This window comes from Petromyzon marinus, chromosome 46, assembly GCF_048934315.1.
Source record: "Petromyzon marinus isolate PM22_M1 ecotype Great Lakes invasive population chromosome 46, UKy_Petmar_22M1.pri1.0, whole genome shotgun sequence".
In the NCBI taxonomy this organism is placed as follows: Eukaryota; Metazoa; Chordata; class Hyperoartia; order Petromyzontiformes; family Petromyzontidae; genus Petromyzon; species Petromyzon marinus.
This window is the reverse complement of record NC_133712.1, coordinates 14463397-14487565: the sequence shown is the minus strand read 5'-3', so window position 1 is coordinate 14487565 and position 24169 is coordinate 14463397. Positions and strand designations below refer to the sequence as shown.

Below are 24169 nucleotides of genomic sequence, written 5' to 3'. Positions count from 1 at the left end.
CACGTTCTATCTTCTTTGGTTCTTTCGGTAAAGTCACGTAGAATGAGAATAAAATAATAAATTGATAAAATAAAATAACACAATAATATTCTCACGACGTTTCGGCCACAACACAAGCGGCCTTCATCAGGTGAAGGGGGCGAGACTGTCTGGTAGGACAGCGCTGGAGTGAGAGAGCCACGTTCAGATCACGGCTTTTAAGCTGTGTGAGAGGAACAAAGAGCCTTGACACAGGAATTAGCATAAAATTTAGCATTGAAATGGCTGAATGATTAGCTTGTGACTGGTCACAGAAATAGCTATGTTAAAAGTTAAAGCATACACATCCGCAGAGGCACCCATTGTTAAAAGGAATTAGCATAGAATTTAGCATTGAAATAGCTAAGTTAAGGCATACACATCCGCAGAGGCACCCCTTGACAATGGGATTAGCATAGAATTTAGCATTGAAATGGCTGAGTGATTCGCTTGTAACTGCTACAGAAATAGCTACGTTGAAGTCAGAGCATACACATTCACCGAGGCACTTAGTACAAATCAAACAGGAGAATTTAGCATTGAAATAACTAGGCGAATTTAGCATTGAAATAACTGGGTGATTTGCTAGTGACTGGTCACAGAAATGACTACACATCTGAGCTATTCACAGTACTATATAGTGAACCAATAAAAACTAAAATATAAATTACCTTCATGTTATCAATAAACTCTATATTCTCCAATCAGCTAAGCTACCAACCATAAGTCGTTATATATCACAATGCTATATGGCGAAAAAATGGGTGGATTCTTACCCTCAAATTTCCGTACCACGGATAGCTATGGGCCCCGTTCAGACGGACGAGTTCGTCCATGGTCGGAACAGAGGAGGGGGAGAGAGACAGCTGCGAGGCCCTAGTATGCTCCATGTTGTAAACCATACCATTAACCGTGGTGTGAGAGGTATTAAGAGGCAATGCTGGCGAAAGAGCTGCGGTCTGAAGGACATCGTAAAATTACAATTAATTAAGAACAGAAATGATTTAACACATCTTTCCAGTGGTTACTAAGCCTGAATCCATCTTCTCGGTTGAAATTGTCTCTGTGCTTGTATATGTGAATGGCCTCATGAACGAATCTCTCATGGTAGCCGGTTGGTTTGCAAAGAACCTCCGTCTTGGAGAAGTCAATGTCATGTGAGCCCACTGAATTGTAACAGTGATCTGCCACGGCAGAGGAGTTCGTCTTACCGTGTTTCAAGTCTGCTTTATGTTCGCGGATGCGGTCCGAGATATGTCTTTTGGTTTCTCCAATGTAGCTACTACCACAGAGGCACTTTAGTTTGTAAACGCCTGGGTACTGTATGTCTGGAAGAGCATCTTTTACAGATGGAACTAAATCACGGATTTTGTGTACTGTGTTGAATCGGACCTGGATCTTGTGTTTATTCAGGATTTTGGAGATCTTTTTAGTGACCCCTGCAATGTAGGGTAAGGTGATGGTTTTGAGTGGCTCCACAAGAGGATCCTTCTTCATGACTGGAGTGATGGCTTTGCGGATTGTGTAGTCGGAGTAGCCATTAGCCCTGAGAGCCTGGTGTACGTGCTTGAGTTCACTGGTAATGTGTTCCTGGTCGGAAATGCATTGGGCTCTATGGTATAGAGTCTTGATGAGGCAGTTCTTCTGGGATGGATGGTGGTGGGAATCCGGTTTCAAGTAAGCATCTGTATGGGTAGCTTTCCTGTAGACAGAGTGGCTCATTGAACCATCATGTCTCCTTTTAATTAAGACATCCAGAAAGGGTAGTTTGCCATCTTTTTCGACCTCCATGGTAAATCTGATGGCTGGGTGTATGGAATTGATGTGGTCGCGGAATTGGTCTAGAGCAGGCTGGCCATGTGGCCAGATGACAAAGGTGTCTTCAACGTACCTCTTCCATAAGGTCGGGCGTAGAGTGGCAGTCTGGATGGCGTCAGTTTCAAATTTTTCCATGAATACGTTGGCTACAACCGGAGATAGGGGGGAGCCCATTGGGGTGCCCTCAGTTTGTTTGTAGAAAGTTCCATTCCAGGTGAAGTATGTGTTGGTTAAGCAATGTCTCACCAGGGGGGGTACATCAGTATGCAGTCCTTGATAGACCAGGTCTTCAATGATAGCGATGGTGTCAGGTACCGGGACTTTGGTGAACAAGGACACCACATCAAAACTGACAAGCAGGTCGTTTGGGGACAGGGAAATGTCTTTGATTGTCGATACCAGGTGAGTAGAATTTAGTACCGCAGAGGTGGTTTTTCCAGTGAAAGGTCGCAGTATATCAGCCAGAAAACGTGCCAGTTTGTAGGTGGGGGAGCTGATAGTAGAGACAATGGGACGAAGGGGTGTATCTTCTTTGTGTATCTTTGGAAGGCCATATAATCTTGGTGGTCTGGCAGCAGAGGGTTTCAACGAGAACTGTTTGATCTCATCAATTAATGCTGTTGAATCAGAGATAATTTTGTTCGTTTTTTTTTTTTGTTCAAAGATACACAAAGAAGATACACCCCTTCGTCCCATTGTCTCTACTATCAGCTCCCCCACCTACAAACTGGCACGTTTTCTGGCTGATATACTGCGACCTTTCACTGGAAAAACCACCTCTGCGGTACTAAATTCTACTCACCTGGTATCGACAATCAAAGACATTTCCCTGTCCCCAAACGACCTGCTTGTCAGTTTTGATGTGGTGTCCTTGTTCACCAAAGTCCCGGTACCTGACACCATCGCTATCATTGAAGACCTGGTCTATCAAGGACTGCATACTGATGTACCCCCCCTGGTGAGACATTGCTTAACCAACACATACTTCACCTGGAATGGAACTTTCTACAAACAAACTGAGGGCACCCCAATGGGCTCCCCCCTATCTCCGGTTGTAGCCAACGTATTCATGGAAAAATTTGAAACTGACGCCATCCAGACTGCCACTCTACGCCCGACCTTATGGAAGAGGTACGTTGATGACACCTTTGTCATCTGGCCACATGGCCAGCCTGCTCTAGACCAATTCCGCGACCACATCAATTCCATACACCCAGCCATCAGATTTACCATGGAGGTCGAAAAAGATGGCAAACTACCCTTTCTGGATGTCTTAATTAAAAGGAGACATGATGGTTCAATGAGCCACTCTGCCTACAGGAAAGCTACCCATACAGATGCTTACTTGAAACCGGATTCCCACCACCATCCATCCCAGAAGAACTGCCTCATCAAGACTCTATACCATAGAGCCCAATGCATTTCCGACCAGGAACACATTACCAGTGAACTCAAGCACGTACACCAGGCTCTCAGGGCTAATGGCTACTCCGACTACACAATCCGCAAAGCCATCACTCCAGTCATGAAGAAGGATCCTCTTGTGGAGCCACTCAAAACCATCACCTTACCCTACATTGCAGGGGTCACTAAAAAGATCTCCAAAATCCTGAATAAACACAAGATCCAGGTCCGATTCAACACAGTACACAAAATCCGTGATTTAGTTCCATCTGTAAAAGATGCTCTTCCAGACATACAGTACCCAGGCGTTTACAAACTAAAGTGCCTCTGTGGTAGTAGCTACATTGGAGAAACCAAAAGACATATCTCGGACCGCATCCGCGAACATAAAGCAGACTTGAAACACGGTAAGACGAACTCCTCTGCCGTGGCAGATCACTGTTACAATTCAGTGGGCTCACATGACATTGACTTCTCCAAGACGGAGGTTCTTTGCAAACCAACCGGCTACCATGAGAGATTCGTTCATGAGGCCATTCACATATACAAGCACAGAGACAATTTCAACCGAGAAGATGGATTCAGGCTTAGTAACCACTGGAAAGATGTGTTAAATCATTTCTGTTCTTAATTAATTGTAATTTTACGATGTCCTTCAGACCGCAGCTCTTTCGCCAGCATTGCCTCTTAATACCTCTCACACCACGGTTAATGGTATGGTTTACAACATGGAGCATACTAGGGCCTCGCAGCTGTCTCTCTCCCCCTCCTCTGTTCCGACCATGGACGAACTCGTCCGTCTGAACGGGGCCCATAGCTATCCGTGGTACGGAAATTTGAGGGTAAGAATCCACCCATTTTTTCGCCATATAGCATTGTGATATATAACGACTTATGGTTGGTAGCTTAGCTGATTGGAGAATATAGAGTTTATTGATAACATGAAGGTAATTTATATTTTAGTTTTTATTGGTTCACTATATAGTACTGTGAATAGCTCAGATGTGTAGTCATTTCTGTGACCAGTCACTAGCAAATCACCCAGTTATTTCAATGCTAAATTCGCCTAGTTATTTCAATGCTAAATTCTCCTGTTTGATTTGTACTAAGTGCCTCGGTGAATGTGTATGCTCTGACTTCAACGTAGCTATTTCTGTAGCAGTTACAAGCGAATCACTCAGCCATTTCAATGCTAAATTCTATGCTAATCCCATTGTCAAGGGGTGCCTCTGCGGATGTGTATGCCTTAACTTAGCTATTTCAATGCTAAATTCTATGCTAATTCCTTTTAACAATGGGTGCCTCTGCGGATGTGTATGCTTTAACTTTTAACATAGCTATTTCTGTGACCAGTCACAAGCTAATCATTCAGCCATTTCAATGCTAAATTTTATGCTAATTCCTGTGTCAAGGCTCTTTGTTCCTCTCACACAGCTTAAAAGCCGTGATCTGAACGTGGCTCTCTCACTCCAGCGCTGTCCTACCAGACAGTCTCGCCCCCTTCACCTGATGAAGGCCGCTTGTGTTGTGGCCGAAACGTCGTGAGAATATTATTGTGTTATTTTATTTTATCAATTTATTATTTTATTCTCATTCTACGTGACTTTACCGAAAGAACCAAAGAAGATGAATCATTGCAGTCACGAAAGCTTTAAATCGAAATACAACACGTTCTACTTAATGAAATAGACGTTTTAATAAATGTTTTCTCCTACAACATCAGAGTGCAGCGCCACATTAAATACGCACTAAAATGACAATAGTTTATGCCGATTTGAAGCATGTTTTATTTTTTGGGGGGGGGCAGAGCTTTGTGACATCATATTTGAGGGGGAGGTCTGACTTTTTATGACGCCGTGTGACGAGGAGGGGGGGGGGTCAAAAATCGTCCAAAATCGCGTGACGTCATTTATGGACGCGGTCCCTTATAGGAGAACAAACCTGCTTGCCTGCAGTGTAAACACCCAGCGTTGTCCGTCTCATTTCGCCGGCGATGACAGACGAGCAAGGCGGTCTGTATCGCCACCTATTGGCGAGCGCGCGGGGCAAGTGGCACCATGCCATGTTAATAGCTTCAAAAACCATGTGACAGTTGTTGTTGCACGGCATGTGGAAGGGGACACAATTCGTAACCCTATTGGTGTTCTGGACAGACGGATTTGTGAAGGAGGCGACTTTTTTTTGTTGTTTATATTCCCTACAACGGCAGTCAGGGCAGGCAAGCTTTTGCAAAATATATTGCTAAATATTATACAGGGTGCTTCAAAAGAATGTGAACACTTTTGATAATTGGTAATTTTGCAACAACACGAGAAATATGTTGCCTCCGGGCTCTGGAGAAGAAGATTCCCGACCACGTGTTGACAATGGTGGCGAACACGTGGGAGACTCTTTGACTTTTTGAAGCTATTAACATTACATTTGTTATCATGTTACACCGTATTATCCGTTATTTTTTCATTTAAAACGATAGTCCCAAAATGATCCTTATGGCTGTACCCCGGGGTGACCAAATAATACAAAATGGGCCGAGGCAATTAAAAATGTTATTTCTGGGACACTATTTTTTGTTCCAGGGGTGTTACTTCACTCCGCGAATGGGGTAACCGATCAATCCGACATCGGTGCCACACTCCGCGATGTAGAAACGCCAAACATTAGCATTTAAAAAAAAAAATCCGTTTTCGAAAAATTCAACTCTGAATAGTGCATCGTGAGCACAGCTGGTAGAGACGAGTCGATTGCCGCATCGCCGACCATCAACAGACTAAAAGTGACTGCATCGCGGGGGACATTATGCGAGAGCCGGGGCACTGTGGTGACCCCGGGGCTAACCGCCATCAGATTCATATAACTGTTAACATATTTTTGAAGCACGTTATATATTTAGAAATGTACATTTGTTTGACGTTGGAATGTCTTGTCTTCAGCCATCGTCGATCCGAAAGTTGGCCGCATGGCCAATCCTGGCTTCTTTCTTCTGCTATCCTCATTGTCGCATAGATGTCAACCCATACGGTTTAGGGCGTATTCTTGGGACTTTGAAGGATTGACGTTGAGATTTAGAATGGCACGGGGCGACCACTTAGGTCTGAATTGGTCTGTAATAAGTTGGCACTAAGGGGTTGACGGGTGCGTTGTTGGAATGTGTACAATATAAATAACACTATGTAACACGATTTTTGTTCCTGGGTAGTGTTATTTTCTAATTGCTTATGCCTCAAAAGTATTTAAAAAATGGCTATTATTATTATTCCCCCACGAACTTTACTTTTGCGACCAAGACTTTATGCGATGGAATGACACAAATGCACACCGCGTTTTCTCATTGAAAATGGGGGTCGTCCATAAATGACGTCACGCACCTAGGGGGGGGGGGGTCAGACATTTGTGACGATGTGTGAAGAGGGGGGGGGGGTTTGAGAAATGTGACGTCACATCAAAATGCGCAACTTTAAATAAATATAGAATTGTTATAACAACACTCCTACGACATCAGAGTGCAGCGCCGCATTAAATACGCACTACAATGACAATAGTTTAAAGCGATTTGAAGCATGTTTTATCTTCAAAATAGAAATGTTTTATTTGGGGGGGGGGGGGGCAGAGCTTTGTGACGTCATATTTAAGGGGGGGGTCTGACTTTTTGTGACGTCGTGACGAAGGGGGGGGGGGGTCCAAAATCGTCCAAAATCGCGTGACGTAATTTATGGACTGCCCCTAAGATCCGCGGGGTTGTGTCGACATGCCACGAGGAGACGGTGGCCACGTGGCTCAGCGGTGGAAGTCAAATCCTGGTTGGAGTGGAGTCGGGTGGAGCCGGGGGTGGGGGGCTCAGCCCATCATCATCATCCCTTTCGGGGTTGATAAAATAGGGAACCGCTTTGTGGGGAGGTCAACAGCGGTTTGCCCTATGGTAGACATTCGGCCCGCCCGCCCGCCGTAGGAATGTGGAATTTCCACCACGAGCTCCGGCGGGGCTGCAGCAAATGCCCCGGTGCTCACGTTTGGCGGGGAAAGTCACCCCTTTAAGGAACAATTTTAATCCTATCTGCTTTGATGGGCACCTCGTTAATTATCACCTCGTTAATTATCACCGCGCTAATTGTATTTGTCGACACAACAACAACCACACAGCCACTCGGCCGAACTGCGCCGCGTAGCCGCGCATCGCGATACGCGCACCCCGAGTTCATTGAACGCTAAAAACAATGTCACATTGCCCCGTGACATTTAACATGGCGATACATTGAGAAAGTTAATCAACGTAAGTTTAAAATTTTTTAAACGAAACAAAATCGGTTCACGAAAACAAAAAAACGATGTTCTTAAACGTAACTGGCGTCGATTATCCAACTTCGGTGTCGGCATTGGAACGCAAATCCAATGCGTTGCGAAAGTTAATCAACTGAAGTTAACATTTAAAAAATAAAATCGTTGAGCGAAAAAAAACCCCAACGATGTTCTTAAACGTAACTGCGTCGATATCCAATTGGAGTATCGGAATTGGAACGCACAAAAATCCGCAGGAGATGGAGCGACGAAACGAGCTCGCGTGGTGGGAGCTGTTGCATCGGCAGGATCCGGAGGGTGGGGGTTGGAGGTAAGGGTGGGGGTGGTGAGTTGTGGACGGGAAAGGAAATAAAATGACTTCATCCAGCAGTGGATCGTGCCTGGCCTGCTGTTGATGATGCCCCTGGGGGGAGGGGGGCGTTGTGGCGCCTCGCCGCAGCTACCGCGGTATTTACGGTAGAAGCGTAGACGTGGAGTCCGGGGCGGTGCCGCCTCGCCATTGGTCGGAGGCTTGGCCCAGGCTCCACCCCCCCTCCACCAGCAAACCCCCCCCCCCGCGCGCACGCTCCACGACCAATCGGCGCTATGCGAGGGGGGGCGCGCGACGCCCGGGAGGCGTGGCGAGAGGCGTGGCGGGGGCGTGGCGAGAGGCGCGACGGGGGCGTGGCGAGGGTGAGAGTTGTCTCCATCCGCCGCTGGTGAACAAATTGTGAAGCGGCCCCGCGGAGGAGCCGGAGCTATGGCGGGCGCGGAGGAGACGGGAGCTCACGACGGGAAACGTGAGCGCAGTGTCCCACCCCCACACCCCACCCACTAACCTCTTTATGGACACAGCTTGCGGGCTGCCCCAAGGTGTCAGCGGCGGGCCTCGCCTTGATTTGGCGTCACGGAGTTTAGAACGTTGACTGCCGGCAGTTCGGCGGTGGTTGTTGGTGTTACGGTATCGATACTTTTTTTGTAACGCGCCGAGACCGATGCCTCATTCGATTCGATTTCGGGAATCGATATTAGCCCGCCGTGGCGAATGGTGGAATCGATAGTTGACCGGTTTTGCTTTTGCCGATTCTCTACGTGTACGGTCGACGTCTTGTATCGATTCCGCCCCAATAGGAATCGAGATCGATTCTTCTCCAGGCGTCTCTTCGACTTATAAGACGGCAAACCTTGAACGCGCCCCCTTGTGTATGGCAGCAAGACTTGAGGCAGGAGGCCTGCGTCTTTATAATCCAGTAGCGGCGGTGTGTGTGGAGTCTTTGTGGGAAGTATTGGAGTCCTGTAGAGTACGATGGCTTTAAAGTGTTTTTAGTGGTGGTGGTGGTGTTGGTGGTGGTGTTTGTGGTGCACGCCTGTCAACACTCGATTTGTTCATATCGCTTCGTGCGGCTCGCATGCTGTGGTACCACGACCCCGGTTTTGCCGTCACCGCCAGCAATCCGTAGCCGCCCTAATCGGGTTCTAGAGAGCAGCAGCAGCGTCTGTTGCTAAAGCACAGGCACACGCACAGCCGTCAAACCCTTATCAGTGCTGTCTAACTTATTGCAGACCAATTCAGAACTTATTGGCCCTCATAAATCTCAACGGTCATCCTACAAAGTCCAACCACAAGGGAGTAACACAAACAAATATACAACATATATATTAAAAAAAATGTTTTGCCCGTATTGAAACGTCTGTACGCCGTGTGGCCCTTAAAAACTCAATTTCCCTGTGCAGTAATACGGGGGTCTAAACCGCGTGGGTTTGACAGCTATGATGGTGCCAATCTGGGACGTGGTGTGAAGGTGGGCGCTGTGGGGTGTGCCTGGGGGTGAGTGTGTGGGGTGAGTGTGATGAGGCTCGGGTGAGTGTGAGGCAGTGGGTGATGTACGTACGCCTTTTGGGCGTCTTCTGGTCCAACACCAGTGGAGACTAAGGGCTCTAAGAAAAGCCGTCTCGGGTGTGGAACAATCAAATTCAAGGACAGTGCCAATATCATTATCAGAGTTGTCTTTTTTGTTGTTTGCATGTTGACTGCTTGTGTTGTGGTTATTGCAAACATGATGCCTTGAATAAAGGTGTCAGTTTTTTGTGCCAGTTAAAAAGGGTAAAACCTATTCCTGTCTGCGAATAGTCTCAAATCGGTCAACCCATGGCACGTGCTGGGTCTGTCCCGTTACCTGCTGTCAGCAGCGAGCCTTCGACACTTCACGTGATGGCCTCAAAGTGCACCTGGCCTGGCACAGGCGCAGTGGTGAGGTCACCGCCACTTAGTGGCGAACGGGGGGTATTGTTGTTGTTGTGTATTGTCTGGGAGACAAAGGCGGCCGGGCGTGGTGCTGGCGACCCCACCGGCTCGTGTGCCGTTCCGGGCCTTCATAGGTGCTCGCTAACTGCACTTGCCCCCAAAAGGCTGTTAAGGCTATACGGGGGGGATCTTCATCTTTGTTTCTTACAAAGTACTCGTACTGTTTCTACCAAATATCACGGTGGAAACACCCAATCACCCTTGCTGCTGGAGGCCCCAGGGGAAATGGCGTTGTTTGATGCCCTTCTGGCCAAAACTCCACGTCGAGGAGACGGATTGAACCCTCCCCCACCACTCCCCCCACGGGGTTCCTCCAGAAAACCACTGCAGGTCGGCCACGTGGAATGTCCCAACGCTTCCTGTGGCAGTTAAAGGCTGTTGTCATTCCCCGTTCCTCCCAGGTCCTCTGTGGAATACGTGGGGGTCCGGTGGGCTGGTTTGTGGCCCCAGTCGGCCATGAAGGGGTGGCCGGTCCTCCTCCGCTACGGGGGCAGCGAACTGCCAAACAAAACAGGGAGCGGCATTGCTGTTGAATACAAGAATAAAGGGGGGTTATCGGAGCGTGGAGGCGAGGCGTGTGAATCCGCGAGTCGCACTGTGGGGCTCGCATACGCCCCCCCTCCCCCAACGAAGATGTGAACGTCAGTGGAAGGGGATGAAGGCCCTTTGAGCCAGATGCCTTCTATGACCTCCTATTCCAGGTGCTGGCTAAAGTTGCCCCCTCGAGATAGAGTCGTCCTGTTGCGACGCTCACAACAACGAGCGGAGCGCCCGGGCGGCTAAAACGCGGCAAGTTGACACAGTAGGGGCGGGGGGGTGTGCACAGTCAACCCATGGCACCTGTCCCGTGACGAGTACCGTAACTAGCGTGGGGGCAGGGGGTCCCTTGCCCCCCCCCCCCCGTGATAGCCAAAGCTACATCCAGCACCATGAGAGAAGTTTTCGACAGTGTTGCGACCCCACCTGACCGATGGCCGCACCCCCCCAAGCTGGTAGTGTCGTCACTGCGGCACTCTTCGGGACCTGCCCGCGAGCCGTCGACACTTCACGTGTCCTCGGGGTGCACCTAGCCTGGCACAAGCGCCGTGGTGACGTCACCGCCACTGAGTGGCGAATGGCGGATTTTGGTGGTGTGTTTGCGTGCGTGCATGTGTGTGCATTCGGGGTGCATGGTGTGTATTTGACCGGAGGTCTGAGTAACCTTTTTGACATCTGGCACAAGCTTTCGGCCTTCATAGGTTCTCGCTGACAGCACTTGTCCCAACAGTCTGTCAAGGCTACACGAGGCATCTTCATCTTGGTCTTTGTGTGTGCGCGCGTGAGGCCATATTTGAACACCTTAATTGTCACCGAGCAAGAGTTTGGGGTGCGTCTTACTTTGCGGTGTGCCTTATAACCTGGAACACGTCCGCAACGTGGCAACTCATCTTATTGCTCTTAACTTGATTTTATGAAGTGCAGATTTTAGCTGTTGTCTTTATGAACAACAATACAAGTTAACCTTCGCGAGTAGTTTCACTCTTTCGTGTGACACTCTACGTGCGCTTATGCGCATTTGCGAGCACCTATGGTGGCAGCACTTCCTGCAACAGTCTTATCGGGCTATAAGGAGCAGCTTTGTCATTGTATGTTATATGTGTGTCCATGTGTGTGTGTGTGCGTCTCCCTGTCATTATGTCTGTGTGCCTGTCTCGAGGTGTCTTTGTGTGTATCTGTGTGTCTGGTTTTGTGTCTGAGTCATTCTTCGTGTGTGTATCCTTGTGTCATTTTCCACATCCCATCAGCCACATGGCCTTCTGGGAGCGATATTTTTTCAGTTCAGTTGCATTGAATTATTACAAGCAAACTGGACCGGTTTCGACTTTCAACGTCTCATCAGTAGAGCCAGGCTCGCGTACACCATGGTTGGTGGACAGTCAGTGCGTGTGTCTCTGCCAGTGTGTCAGGAATCAAATGCTTTCATGGCTTTGGCTATGATGACATCTTGGTGGAAAATGACACAATCGGTGATTAGCACGGTTGACTACTGAAGGTGCAAAATAAGTTCAACATAAATACTTCCGTAAAGGTGGGTCGTTCTGTTTAAACATATCACTGCCTGTAAAGTTAACATGTATGCACAGAAGATTGTGCAAGGATGAGAGAGAGTGTGCGCTTAAATAAGATAAGTACAGGATCAAGGCTAGTTCAACATCAATAGGAACTGCTGTGATCTTGTGCGTACGTATGTGGATAGTTGTTTGGGGAGGGGTGGCACAGTGGATTGTAAATGCGCGACGAACCCGGCAAACCTGATTTTTTTTTCTCTGGATACAGCCCGACATCGGTAGCAAGTGAAACCTGAACCAGTTTCGGGCTCTCTCCTAGGTCGACTTGGCCTTAAATGAGCAGCTGGTGCAGTGTGTCAACATCAGTACTGGGCAGACAAAGACGGCCGAGAGTGGTTCCCGGCCACACCTTCCCACCGTGTCGCCGCGCCGGTCATCATTGGTGTTCAATAGGTGCCTGCTAACAGCACTCGCCATTGAGGAAATAAGATTGATGATGATGATGTCATAAATGTTATTTGCCACCGGGGGTTAGGTTCCTGGAAAAGGCCGCGGTTAGGCACATCCGTGCTTGGTAAAGTACAGGGGGCCTTTGGGACATGGGGGGTTAGGGCAGGGGTGGGCAAATTTTTTGACTCGCGGGCCACAATGGGTTCTAAAATTTTACAGAGGGGTCGGGCCAGGAACAGATGGATGGAGTGTTTGTGTGAACTAATATAAATGACATGTAAAAATCATTACATGAAAGGATTTGGCCTTTAACAGGTATCAAAGCATTTATTTGCAAGGCAGTTTAACACATTGCACGAACATGAACAATACAAAAACGTGTCGTAACTCCCGGTCAAAGTGCGCCATCTAATGGGGAAATGGGGGCATTACAGGAGAAGCGGAAAATGTAATTTAATAATAATATTTGGACAAGTTCGGCGGGCTGGATTAAAAAGCCTAACGGACCGTATACGGCCCGGGGGCCGTACTTTGCCCATATCTGGGTTAGGGGAACCATGGCCACGGTCAGACTCGTCATAGGTCAACTGACTTTCCTGTTGGTTCACCAAACACGAATACAATACAGTACATGACACAATGACGTAATCAAACAATAAACATTACATTCACTTTACATGCCTTTAATATTAACGACCATGATGATGACGATGACAATGAGATGATGGGGGAAGGGGCGGTTAGAAGGAGGAGGGCCTCAGCCCAGCCTCCCCCTTTTCTTCCGGCTCATCAATAACAGATCGAGCGCGTTATCGGAAACGCAATCGGAAGAAAAAATGAAATAACTTTATCGGTACGTCTTCAGGTCGGAAGACGTATCAAGGCACCCACAAGGCCATGCGGGACGGCGTGTGGCACAGTTTGGCGCCAGCCGTCGCAGAGTGCGGTCGTGCCGCTGCGGTTCTCTGCGGTGAGTACAGTACAACGTCTTTAAAAAAACCAGCGGCGCTGCGCCTCTAAATGAAATTAACGCTGGCCGCTTGAGCGTTCCGAGGTTAAGCGGTAAGCTGTGCAGCGCGTCGGGTGGCCTCGGGTGGCCACGGGTGGCGGTGTGGCGCGAAGGAGAACCGTGGCGCCCGCAGAATTTGTAAGTTCGTGTTGCGGACACGTGCTTAACCCGTGGATACTCAAATTTGCAGGTCCGCGGTTGGTAAATTGTAGCACAAATAAATAAACCGTGTGCACGTGAATGAGCGGTTGGCAAGTCCGCGGTTGGCGATGTTCGCCGACGGTCAAGATTCACGCCAGGCAGGGAACGCGTCCGAGACGCCGTCCGTCAAGGAGCTGGAGCTATGAGATCGGCTCGTGTGCAGGCATCATTGCATCGCGAGGATCGTGAGGCAGGTTCGCTGCCGTTATGGGGACGCCTTCCTCCAGCACTGGATAGACAATTCATGATGATGGCTCGGGGCGGCCTTCGTCCAGCAGTGGATTGGCCGTGGCTGACGTTGGTGATGGATCGTCGCCAGTCTCTTTTGTTGTAACACAACTGCACATTGCGTAGTGAGCGTGTGAGCGCGTACATGTACATGTGAACGTGTGTGTGTGTGGACACACGTTGGTGGGGAGCAGTGGCGCAGTGGTTGGGGCACGGTGCTGCGGACCTCGAAACCCGAGTTCGATCCCTGCTCGCAGCCAACATCGATGACCAGTATCTGAACTGGCCCTGGACCTCGCTTGGGGGCAACTCACCTATAAATTAATACCTGGTGCGATCTGTAAACAGCACTGTAGAGACAAAGGTGGCCGGGCGTGGTGTTGACCACCCACCACTTAATAGGTGCGGCATACCGGCCTTCATAGGTGCTCGCTACGACAGCATTCACCCCAACAGCCAGGTAAAGACCATACGGGAGGGTCGGGGTGGGGGATCTGTGTGTTTGCCGTTGTGTACGTGGAACCGCGCGTCATCTCGTCGTGGGATCTCGTGAAACCAGAGACCGGACTTGGCGCCTACACGGGACGCACAATGGCCCTGAATACCGGGGATGCCAGGAGCCCCCACTCGTCCCCACCCCACCCAGGCGCTCGCAACGCCCGACACTTGTATTCATATTATTATTTACTACTACTACTACGCTTGTTTACCCAGGAAAAGCCTCACTGGGTCTCATGACTCGGGAGATTCCTGCCAGGTTTTTTGCAGTCGGGGTGGCGATGTTGCCCGCTGTGTGTAGACCCAGTCGAGTAATTAGCGTTGGCATGTTTGGCCATTAGCGATTCCACACGGTCGTCTTTTTTTATTTTCTTCAATCTGAAACGCGAACAAAACCAAATGAACAACGTGGAGGTGGGGCTCGGTGATGAGTGGCTTCCTGGTGAGTGAATTAAGGGTAGGGCTAGTGTTAGTGGCTATCTGGCTAATTGCTTAACGGTAGGGGTAGGGTCCTGCTGGCTAGTGTGGTTCAGGTTAGGGTCTGGTTGGCGAACGTGGTTAGGGGTAGATTCTGGATGGCTATCGTGGTTAGGTTTAGGCGTTGGGTCTGGCTGGCTGGCGAGTGTGGTTAGGTGTAAGGTCTGGTCAGTGTGGTGGGATTATCGCCGTAAACGTGCGCGAGTAGGCGCGTGCTTTGAGTGGTTGACAGTGGCTGAATCTGTTGGTGGTGGTGTCTGTCACCATGTTTGCATGCCGGCCGCCAAAGAGTCTAGCCGTGTTCTTAGCGATTGGCGCTGGGTGACGGAGGTGTTGCCAACCCCCCCCCCTTGCCCCCCCCCCCCCCACCTCCACCCCCCCCCACTGTGGTCAGGCAAAGAACGACTCAAGTACGTGAGTCTGGCCGTGCTGGTCGTGCAGAATGCGTCGCTCATCCTCAGCATCCGCTACGTGCGCACGCTGCCCGGAGACAAGTTCTTCTACACGACGGCCGTGGTGCTCGCCGAGCTGCTCAAGATGCTCACGTGCCTCGTGCTGCTGCTGCTGCAGCATCGCGGTGAGCGAGGCTCCGGGGGGAGAATTTGACGAGACGCGGGGTGGGGTGGGTGAGTGGGTACAGACGGGGAGGTTTCAGGGAGACTCGGGGCAGTTGAAGGGGAGGCGCGGGAGGACGCGGTGGGGACGCAGGGAGACGGTGCGGAGACGCGGTGCAGACTCGGGGGAGCATTCAAAGACGCGGGCAGATTCGGCTTCCCCGGGTCATCAAGCGTCGTAGTAGTAATGCTAATACTCTGATGTGCGCGTGCGTCAAATGCGCGGATGGCGCAGGCAACGTGTGCGAGTGGCTGCGGTACCTGTACGAGTCGATCGTGCTGCAGCCCGCGGACACGCTCAAGCTGGGCGTCCCCGCCGTCATCTACACCTTGCAGAACAACCTGCAGTACGTGGCCATCTCCAACCTCCCCGCAGCCACCTTCCAGGTGTGCGTGGTCTGTGTGTGTGGCCTGTGTATGCATGTGATGTGTGGTGCGCGTAGTTCGTCTTGTTGTGTGGTAGGTGTACGTGATGTGCGTATGCGTGCGTGGTGTGTGCGGTGGGGAGCGGTGGTGTGGCGGTTAGCGCGCTGCGCTACGAACCCGGCTACCCGAGTTCGATTCCCGGTCGCGGCCAACACTGGTGACGATTATGTGAACCGGTCCTGGACCCCCCCCCAAAATCAAATGAGTACCTGGTGCAATGCTTAAACATCGCCACTAGAGAGACGAAGGCGACCGGGCGTGGTGCTGGCCACCCTCCCCCTCGTGTGCCGTGCCGGCCTTCATAGGTGCTACTCGCTAACAGCATTTTCCCAAATAGTCTGTTAAGGCTGTGCAGGGGATCTTTGTCTTTGTGTGTGTGTGTGGTAGTGTAGCGGTTAGCGTACTGCACTATGAACCCGGCGACCCGGGTTCGATTCCCGCTCACGGCCAACACCAGTGACGATTAACTAAACCGGTCCTGGGCCTCCCGTAGGTCGACTCAGCCTCAAATGAGTACCTGGTGTGGTGTAGTAAACATCGCCACTAGGGAGACAAAGGCGGTCGGGCGTGGTGCTGGCCACCCACCCCCTTCGTGTACCGTTCCGGCCTTCATAGGTCCTCGCTAACAGCACTTGCCCCTACAGTCTGTTAAGGCTACACGGGGGATCTTTGTCTTTGTTTGCGCTGTGAACAACTGGCTTTAACCAAACAACATCTGAAGCAAAATCCCAAAACATGGACTCGGTTACTGGTTCAAAAATAAATAAAAATTGCACTGCAGCTCGAATGGTAATTTTTGTTCTATATATAAAGGCTGCAGTCCCTAAGCCTGTGACACTGTAGGGCAGATTCGACTGCAGTCCCTCAGTCACAAAGTGAGATGTGTTCATAAGCCACGCGAGACTGATTCTGCACAGTCAACATGAGAGCTGAGGGTGAGAGGGAGACACTGAGACTCCGGTGTGTGATAGTCACATCACACACACGGGCCAGTATGCAGCCGTGGAAATGCCACATTCCTGTTGGACAACCACTGTTGAACTTTTCCACAAAGCGGTAGCTATCTTATTGACCCCTGAGGGAAGATGATGAGCTGAGTTAACCCCTCCCCCGAACTTGGATTTGAACTCGCGACCTTCCGATTGCGATCTGCTCTTTCAACTGCTGAGCCTCCGGGCAGCTATTATTAACAACATCACCATCAACACCACCATCACCACCATGATCACCATCTACAGCCGCCATTCGCCACCAAGTGCTGGTGATGTCACCAATGCGCTTGTGCCAGGCTTGGTGCGCTTTGAGGCCACGTCAAGTGTAGAAGGCTCGCTGACAGGAGTGCATGGGACAGACCCAGGTGCCATTGGTTGACTGACTGAGATGACTTACAGATCCACCAGCTGTGCTCCTCACTGCTAACTTGCTGCGTTTTAGCCGCCCGGCGCTGCACTGATAGCTAGGCAGTGTTGCTCCTCCCCTCTCCGTTGTTGCTGGAGGGTGACTGGCTCCGACTGCCCAGCAGCGTCCTTTTTTGAGCCTCTTCCAAAGAGGCCAATATTGACACTGCTGGTACTTGTCATTGGCAAGTCCGATCAGCTCAATCCTTGTGTACCACATCAATCCAACTCTTCTCCAGGCCATACCGCAATCATTAAGCCCCCTCTATACAGCCAAACAGAAGCTGCTTGAGTATGCGGTGCCTAGGCATGAAGGTCACATGACCCAGCCAACGCAGCCTCACCTGCCGGAGGAGCTCACTGATGGGACTATGTCAGGATCGTTCCAGGATTTGTGAGCTCCTCACACGATCTCGCCTGGTTAAACCCAGGATGGATCGTAGGCATGCTAGCCTGAATCTTTTAAGCTGGCTTAGATGTCCCTTTAAAGGGCTCCACATTTCACAAGCATAGCGAAGGAAGGGCATAACTGTGGCTGAAAAGACCCAGAGCTCCATATGGAGTGACAAACCAGGAAGCTTGCACACAGCGTTATGCAGCTGACGAAAAGATAATGCCGCTGGACTGATTGGGAGTGAGACCTCCACTGCAAAATCCGTGCTGGTAGTAAGTACACTGACCAAATATAGAAACTCCTCCACTCTCTCCACAACTGCCCCGTCATTCATGGGGAGTTGAGGGGGTAGAGCATTGGATGATACAAAATACCCAGACAGGTGCTTTGTTTATGTGGGACTGATGGTAAGGTCTTAATGACATGCTTCAGGTTCAGCACTGGTCTCCGAGTCCTCAGAGTGAGCAGCAATTACCAGATCATCGGCATAACATTAGGGAGCCATCCCGCACCCGGGCATCGGTCAGCCACCCATTGTATCTATACCAGATGGAAATTCCTCTGGTACAGCTATGGAAAGCTTCTTGAACTACGTGGTCAAAGAAGATGTTTAATAATGTAGGGGCCAGAGGACATCCTTGTTGCACCCCAAGGTGACCAGGGAATGGCTCTAACTCCGGACCATACAGCTTTACCTGGAGCTGCCCACAATGATGAATGTCCTTAGCGATTGTGAGCAGACGGTCAGGGACCCCGAAAACATGAAGAATAATCCAAATTCCTGACATTGATAATATCATAGGCCTTGACCAGTTCAATAAATTCGCTAAACCTTCGCTGTCCCAGACAGAGGAAATGGGGTCTGTGTAACCACATTGGGGCCTCCGCAAGCCTCTCAGCGTTCCTGGCAAGGCAATGTGGAATAATTATCATTGCCAGGATCTTTCCCGGCCTCGCACTGAGGAGGGAGATGCCCTGGTAGTTGTTGCAATCAGTGTGGATCCCTTATTAAAAATGGGGACCACCAGAGCAATAGTCACATAGACACAAATAGCCAGAAAAAAATACAAAGATCCCCCAGTATAGCCTGAACAGACTGTTTGGGCAAGTGCTGTTAGCGAGCACCTATGAAGGCCGGCACGGCACACGATGGGTGTAGGTGGCAAACATCCAAACCCGGCCGTTTTTGTCTCCCCAGTGGCGATGTTTACTACACATCGCACCAGGTACTCATTTGAGGCTGAGTCGACCTAGGGGAAGCCCATGACTGGTTCAGATAATTGTCACCGGTGTTGGCCGTGAGCAGGATTCGAACTTGGGTCGTAGGGGTTCATAGCGCAGCGCGCTAACCGCTACACTACCACTCCCCACAACAAATAGTCACATACACTAGCACACAGACGTAGATACCTGACAGTGAATTTAATGTTAAGTGGGCTGACGTGCGTTACAGGACTGCTGTGTAATATTTATGTCCGATGTGTGTTATTGCAGTACATTTCGTGATATTGTGTCATTGCAGTAAATTGTGTTCTTGCCTGTTGTGTTTCTGTTATCGCCTAACACTGTACATTTGCAATCAAATAAACTGCTAGCACTGACACAGAGCAGTAAGCTTCACCCAGAATTCCTGAAAACAGCCCAATGACTTGTAATGATTAACGGGTTAGGAACCACCGCACGAACCCTTAGGGTTACAGTTGACTGTTAAACAATGTAGAGGACACGTGATTTATATCATCTGCAAAATCGGCGGGGACCTGCAGCCCCGTGAAGCCTTTGTGGATATCGTTGCCCTGCCCAATTTGGCTGATTTAAATATAAATCCATTTATAATAATGTAATTTATATAGGGTGATTCATGCTAATTGCATCCCATCAATGCCATCCGTTAATTATACGTTGACGCCTCTACTTACGAACATTCGACTTACGAACTTTCGGTGACATGAACAAACCTGTCCGTATGTCCAGTTGCCCGTTCGGACCGAGAGTCGTAAGTTCAAACGCCGCGCGATAGATGGCGGTGGTGGAATCTACATCTGCAGAACGTGAAGAACCGGTGGCATCTACGTCTGCAGGAGATGATGCAACTTTTAAAGCCATTCCCCGTGTTTAGTGTGCACGCCGTACAACGTGTTTGGCATCGACAGAAGTAAAGTTGGCACTTACAAGCAAATCGACTTACAAACAGACCTCTGGAACCTAACTCGTTCGTAATAAGAGGAGTCCCTGTACACGAGTGCCAGCTCCTATTTATAGCAAATTAAAACCCTCAGAAAAACATAAACAGATCTAAGAGATGGCACCAAAACACCAAAAGAGGCACAGACGACGACAAAGTGTTATTGCAACAGAGAAATTAGTCCATTAAGGCTCCACATCCCGGACGAGTGAATTGTAACTGTTGAGGGCTGAACTGCAGTGTTTTCGACTTTTAAATCATTAAAAGGGTCACGGAGAGCCCATTTGAGGAACGTACAGTGCATACGAAATGTGCGCACTGTCCTTTAGCGAAATGTGTGTACTGTACTTTGGCGTTTAGAAGGCCTCTACAGTATCCCGCAAGCAGCACCCGCCCCAGCTTCTGTCCGCATCTCCGTCTGCGCATCTCCCTTTTGCCATATAAATATGTAAATATAACAACAAACTCGGTTTTCCGACAGCACAATTCGCAACAAGGCCTCAAAGCCCTTTGCACGAAGCCGAAGTTGCGGAGAAAGCCCATGTGCAAACACCGGTGAGTTTCAAGACACGATTTATAAAGTGCGACAGGCTCAGATTCCTAAATGGATCCAGGAAGGGAATTCCACAATCGCAGAGCCTGGCTGCACAAAGCCTCTGTCTCGCACAGAACAACGTGTGGTTATTTGGAATATATGACTTGAGACCAGAATCGGCGGATATCAAAGTTTGCGCAGTGGGATATCAAAGTTAAGCGGATCGGTGGTGAGATATTCGGGAGCCAACTCGTTCAAGGCCGTGAGAAGAAGAATCTTGAAGTGAATCCTCTACTTCGCAGGGAGTCGGTGACGGGAGGAATATCCGGGCAGCTGAGTTTTGAATATATTGTAGTCTTTTTTTTTAAGGACTTTTTAAGAAAAGCCACCAAGCAAAGAATTGCGCAGTAATCAACCTTGACCAAATGAGGGCACGCACCAGCCTCTCAGCATGAAGTCTTCAGTCGAGGCATGTTGCGTAATTGAAGATGAGATTTTGGTAACGTTTCGTACCTGGGCCTCAAATGTCAAACCGGTGTCTAGGATGACACTCAGGTTTCTGACCTCATGGGAAGACCGAATTACAGCCCCATCTATGGCCAGATTAAAACCATCCAATTTACGCACTTGATGTGGAGGGCCCAGCAAACATAATCTCCTTCTAATCACAAATTAATTTAAGAAATTTTAGGTGAATCCACGACTCGACCTTAGCACGTTACAGCACAGAGAACCGTATTGGGCTGTCTGTGTTGCAATTAACGTTGCTTATTAACGAAGTGATGGCAACATTAGCAACGCACACTGCTCCTGCATGTTAACCTGCAGTGTAAGGTACACAGGGGGGGAGGCATGCATATGATAATTTTGAGCGATTATGGAAAACTTAACCGGTTCGAACAAGTTTTCCAAAACTGTCACCCGGAAACCGAACTTTTAAAATCCATTTTCAACTGGTTGCTACGGGTTTTCGGTCGGAATGGTTTTTGGATTCACCGAATCCAGCAAAAAAAAAAACGGTTACTGGTGCCGCACGGACAGACACGTCTGGAGCAATGAATGCGACGTGTTCGACCGTTTAGCTGAGAGACGGAGGGAGCCGCCACGGTGGGGTCGATGGTCAGAGATCGAGAGGTCGCAGGCTCGATTCCGTCTCGCGGGGCGGAAGTTGAAGCAGTGGTGCAAGCTTCTCCCCCTAACGTCTCCGTCCACCCGGCAATATAAACCCCCGTTGGTCGTTCGGCAGCTTGCATGCGGTGGGGTCAAGTGTGGGTACGCTCACCTCTTCCAACACGTCTGGTTAGCGCGGAAGAGTAGGCCAAATGCCCGCCCGAGCATCCTCGAGTTGAGGCCCCCCGTCTCCCAGCAGACATTGCAGGGCCGCGCCTTTACCTGATGAGAAACGTCGGCAACCTGTGCATCCGTCACTAAAATTGCATGGCAAACGATCGCCGGTACCCGACTCGTGGTATCGTTTAACCGATTCCGACAACGGTTACCGTTTAACAGCCCTAATGCGTATGCACGGAGCGGTGGCGGGTTCCTTCAGAAGCTCCCAGCACGTGGAGTGAAACGTCGGACGCGCGTGACTTGTGCCATCTCTCTTCTCGCCGCGTGCGCGCTCCTCTCAGGTCACCTACCAGCTGAAGATCCTGACGACGGCGCTCTTCTCGGTGCTGATGCTGCACCGCTCGCTGTCGCGGGCGCAGTGGGGGTCGCTGCTGCTGCTCTTCTGCGGGGTGGCGGCCGTGCAGGTGCAGCAGGTGGGCGGCGGCGAGTCCTCGACCGCCGGCGGCGACCAGAGCTACCTCATCGGACTCGTCGCCGTCATCATCTCCTGCGTCTCCTCGGGCTTCGCCGGAGTCTACTTTGAGAAGATCCTCAAGGGTGAGCGAGCTGGCGGGCGAGCGGGTGGGCGGGCGGGCGCGCAGGCGAGCGGGCGAGCAAACGATGCGTGTGAACGTGCCAGCGAGCCGCTGCGTCCCTCTGTCTGCCGGTCGCCCCCTACTGCTAGACTAGTGCAGGCCGTGTCTGTAGGCGCAGCGCCACCCTATGTGGTCGCCCTTGCCGCTGTAGGAATGGTGCCAACAGCAAATGTGCACGAAATTTGATTTGGCCATCTTCTCTCCCTCCTCTTTCCATCCCCATCCTCCACCACCACCACCACCACCCTCTCTCGTCCCTGCACCACATCGCCCTCGCTCCTCCTCCTCCTGCTTTGCCCGTAGGCTCGGGCGGCTCGGTGTGGCTGCGCAACGTGCAGCTGGGACTGTACGGCACGGCGCTCGGCCTCTTCGCCATGTGGTCCAAGGACGGCGCGGAGGTGGCGCGGCTCGGCTTCCTGCACGCCTACTCGCCCGCCGTGTGGGCCGTGGTGCTCAACCAGGCCTTCGGCGGCCTGCTGGTGGCCGTCGTCGTCAAGTACGCCGACAACATCCTCAAGGGCTTCGCCACGTCGCTCTCCATCCTGGTCTCCACCGCCGCCGCCGTCTTCCTCTTTGACTTCCATGTCGACTGGCTGTTCGCGACCGGGGCGGCCATGGTGATCGGCGCCGTTTACATTTACAGCCTCCCGCCGCGGCCCAGCGCCGCCGCCGCCAAGAAGGAGGATGAGAAGGGCCCGGTGGGGGCGACCGTGCTGTCCGTAAAGTCGTGAGCGCTGGCGGTAGCGGGGGAGGGAAGGGGAGGGCCACGGGAAAAGGGGGGAGGGGGGGGGGTGAGCGTGTTAGACAAGATGTGCACAGCTCGCTCACTCCGTCGCTCGCTTCATCGCTCGCTCCTCGGCTAGTCATGGCCGTACAGGAGGATCGGAGTCATGGCTGGTGCCGGAGGTGCAGCGGCGGTACCGGATCCGGCCGATGAGATGCATTCTGGACGCTCGCGACACGCGCGTAAAATCGTGCACGTTCGATCGTCGAGTGGGCGGGCGAGTGGGTGAGCGAGTGGGTGGGCGATTGGGTGAGCGAGTGGGTGAGCGAGTGTATGGGCGATTGGGTGAGCGAGTGGGTGGGCGATTGGGCAAGCGGTCGAGTGGGTGAGGTGGCTGGGTGAGATCAGAGACAATGAGCCGGCACGGCTGAAAAAAACGGGTTCAACCGCCAAACAACGGTGATGAAATCCGGCTTCTCCATTGCAGCGTGAGTTGATGGTCTCAGTAGCCCAGCGACCATTGAACAAAAAAAAAAAGCCTTTGTATTTAAAAAAAAAATGTAATCTAATTTTGTTGAGTCCAGCTCTGAGGACTAACAATCTCAGCTTTACCTGTTGGAGGTTTCTTGAAGAGACTCCAGAAGTAGTCCTGTGATGTCATCGTCTGGGGGACTGTCCACTGTGAGGGTTGTACGTGGACATACATTTGTCTCTTGACGTGTCGCATGACATCGGTGCAATTCGACTACGATTTATAGCGGGTGGGCAGACTTATTGTTTGGGATGGAGCACTTTTCAATTAAAAACTTGTGCCCTATTATTTCTAATGATTACGATTTTTTTTATATTTACACTATTTTTCTGTCAGACAATGTAAATGTTTGGTGTACATTTTGATAGATTTTTACAGACTTACTCGTGACCAAACCATAGCGCACTATTTGAGCCGAGTAAATAAATGAGACTCAACTTCGTTCGGTGAGAATCGTTGAACTGGAAGATTTTGCACGCACTTCATTCTTTTCATTATTTCCGATTTAACCGACCTCATTCCACGCTCCGCTACCCCGTGACTCCAGCCCTCATCTTCCTGCCTTCCCCTCCTCTCCGTTAGCCGGCTCCGCGCCTGCCGAGCGATCCGTTGTGCGAGCGAAGGAAATCGCTGTCGCGCCTGCGAAGCTTTGACCCTCGCCCGCAACTGCTTTTGCCCACACCTGGACGCGAACAGTTGCGTCATTCGG

The 24169-nt window shown here is 50.6% G+C and overlaps 1 protein-coding gene across 2 annotated transcripts; it reads left to right on the top strand.

Annotated features, from left to right (window-relative positions):
- The first annotated feature begins 8170 nt into the window (after nucleotides 1-8170).
- On the top strand, nucleotides 8171-23902 carry SLC35A2 (solute carrier family 35 member A2). Of its 2 annotated transcripts, XM_032971594.2 has the most exons (6): nucleotides 8171-8312; nucleotides 13181-13285; nucleotides 15123-15305; nucleotides 15578-15729; nucleotides 21911-22166; nucleotides 22508-23902. In XM_032971594.2, exons 1-6 carry the CDS (start codon nucleotides 8273-8275, stop codon nucleotides 22933-22935), a joined length of 1164 nt encoding a protein of 387 aa, XP_032827485.1. In that variant the 5' UTR covers nucleotides 8171-8272; the 3' UTR covers nucleotides 22936-23902. The 2 variants fall into 2 exon arrangements, with proteins under 2 accessions (XP_032827485.1, XP_032827486.1); XM_032971595.2 differs by lacking the exon at nucleotides 13181-13285 and having other exon boundaries at nucleotides 8173-8312.
- The last annotated feature ends 267 nt before the right edge of the window (nucleotides 23903-24169 follow it).

Excerpts from the sequence above, each read along its gene's own strand:
- SLC35A2 (XM_032971594.2), top strand. The coding sequence starts at position 8,273 with ATGGCGGGCGCGGAGGAGACGGGAGCTCACGACGGGAAAC. Across the intron at positions 8,313-13,180 it reads GGGAGCTCACGACGGGAAAC|GTCGGAAGACGTATCAAGGC; the intron begins GTGAGCGCAGTG and ends GTACGTCTTCAG. Across the intron at positions 22,167-22,507 it reads CTTTGAGAAGATCCTCAAGG|GCTCGGGCGGCTCGGTGTGG; the intron begins GTGAGCGAGCTG and ends CTTTGCCCGTAG.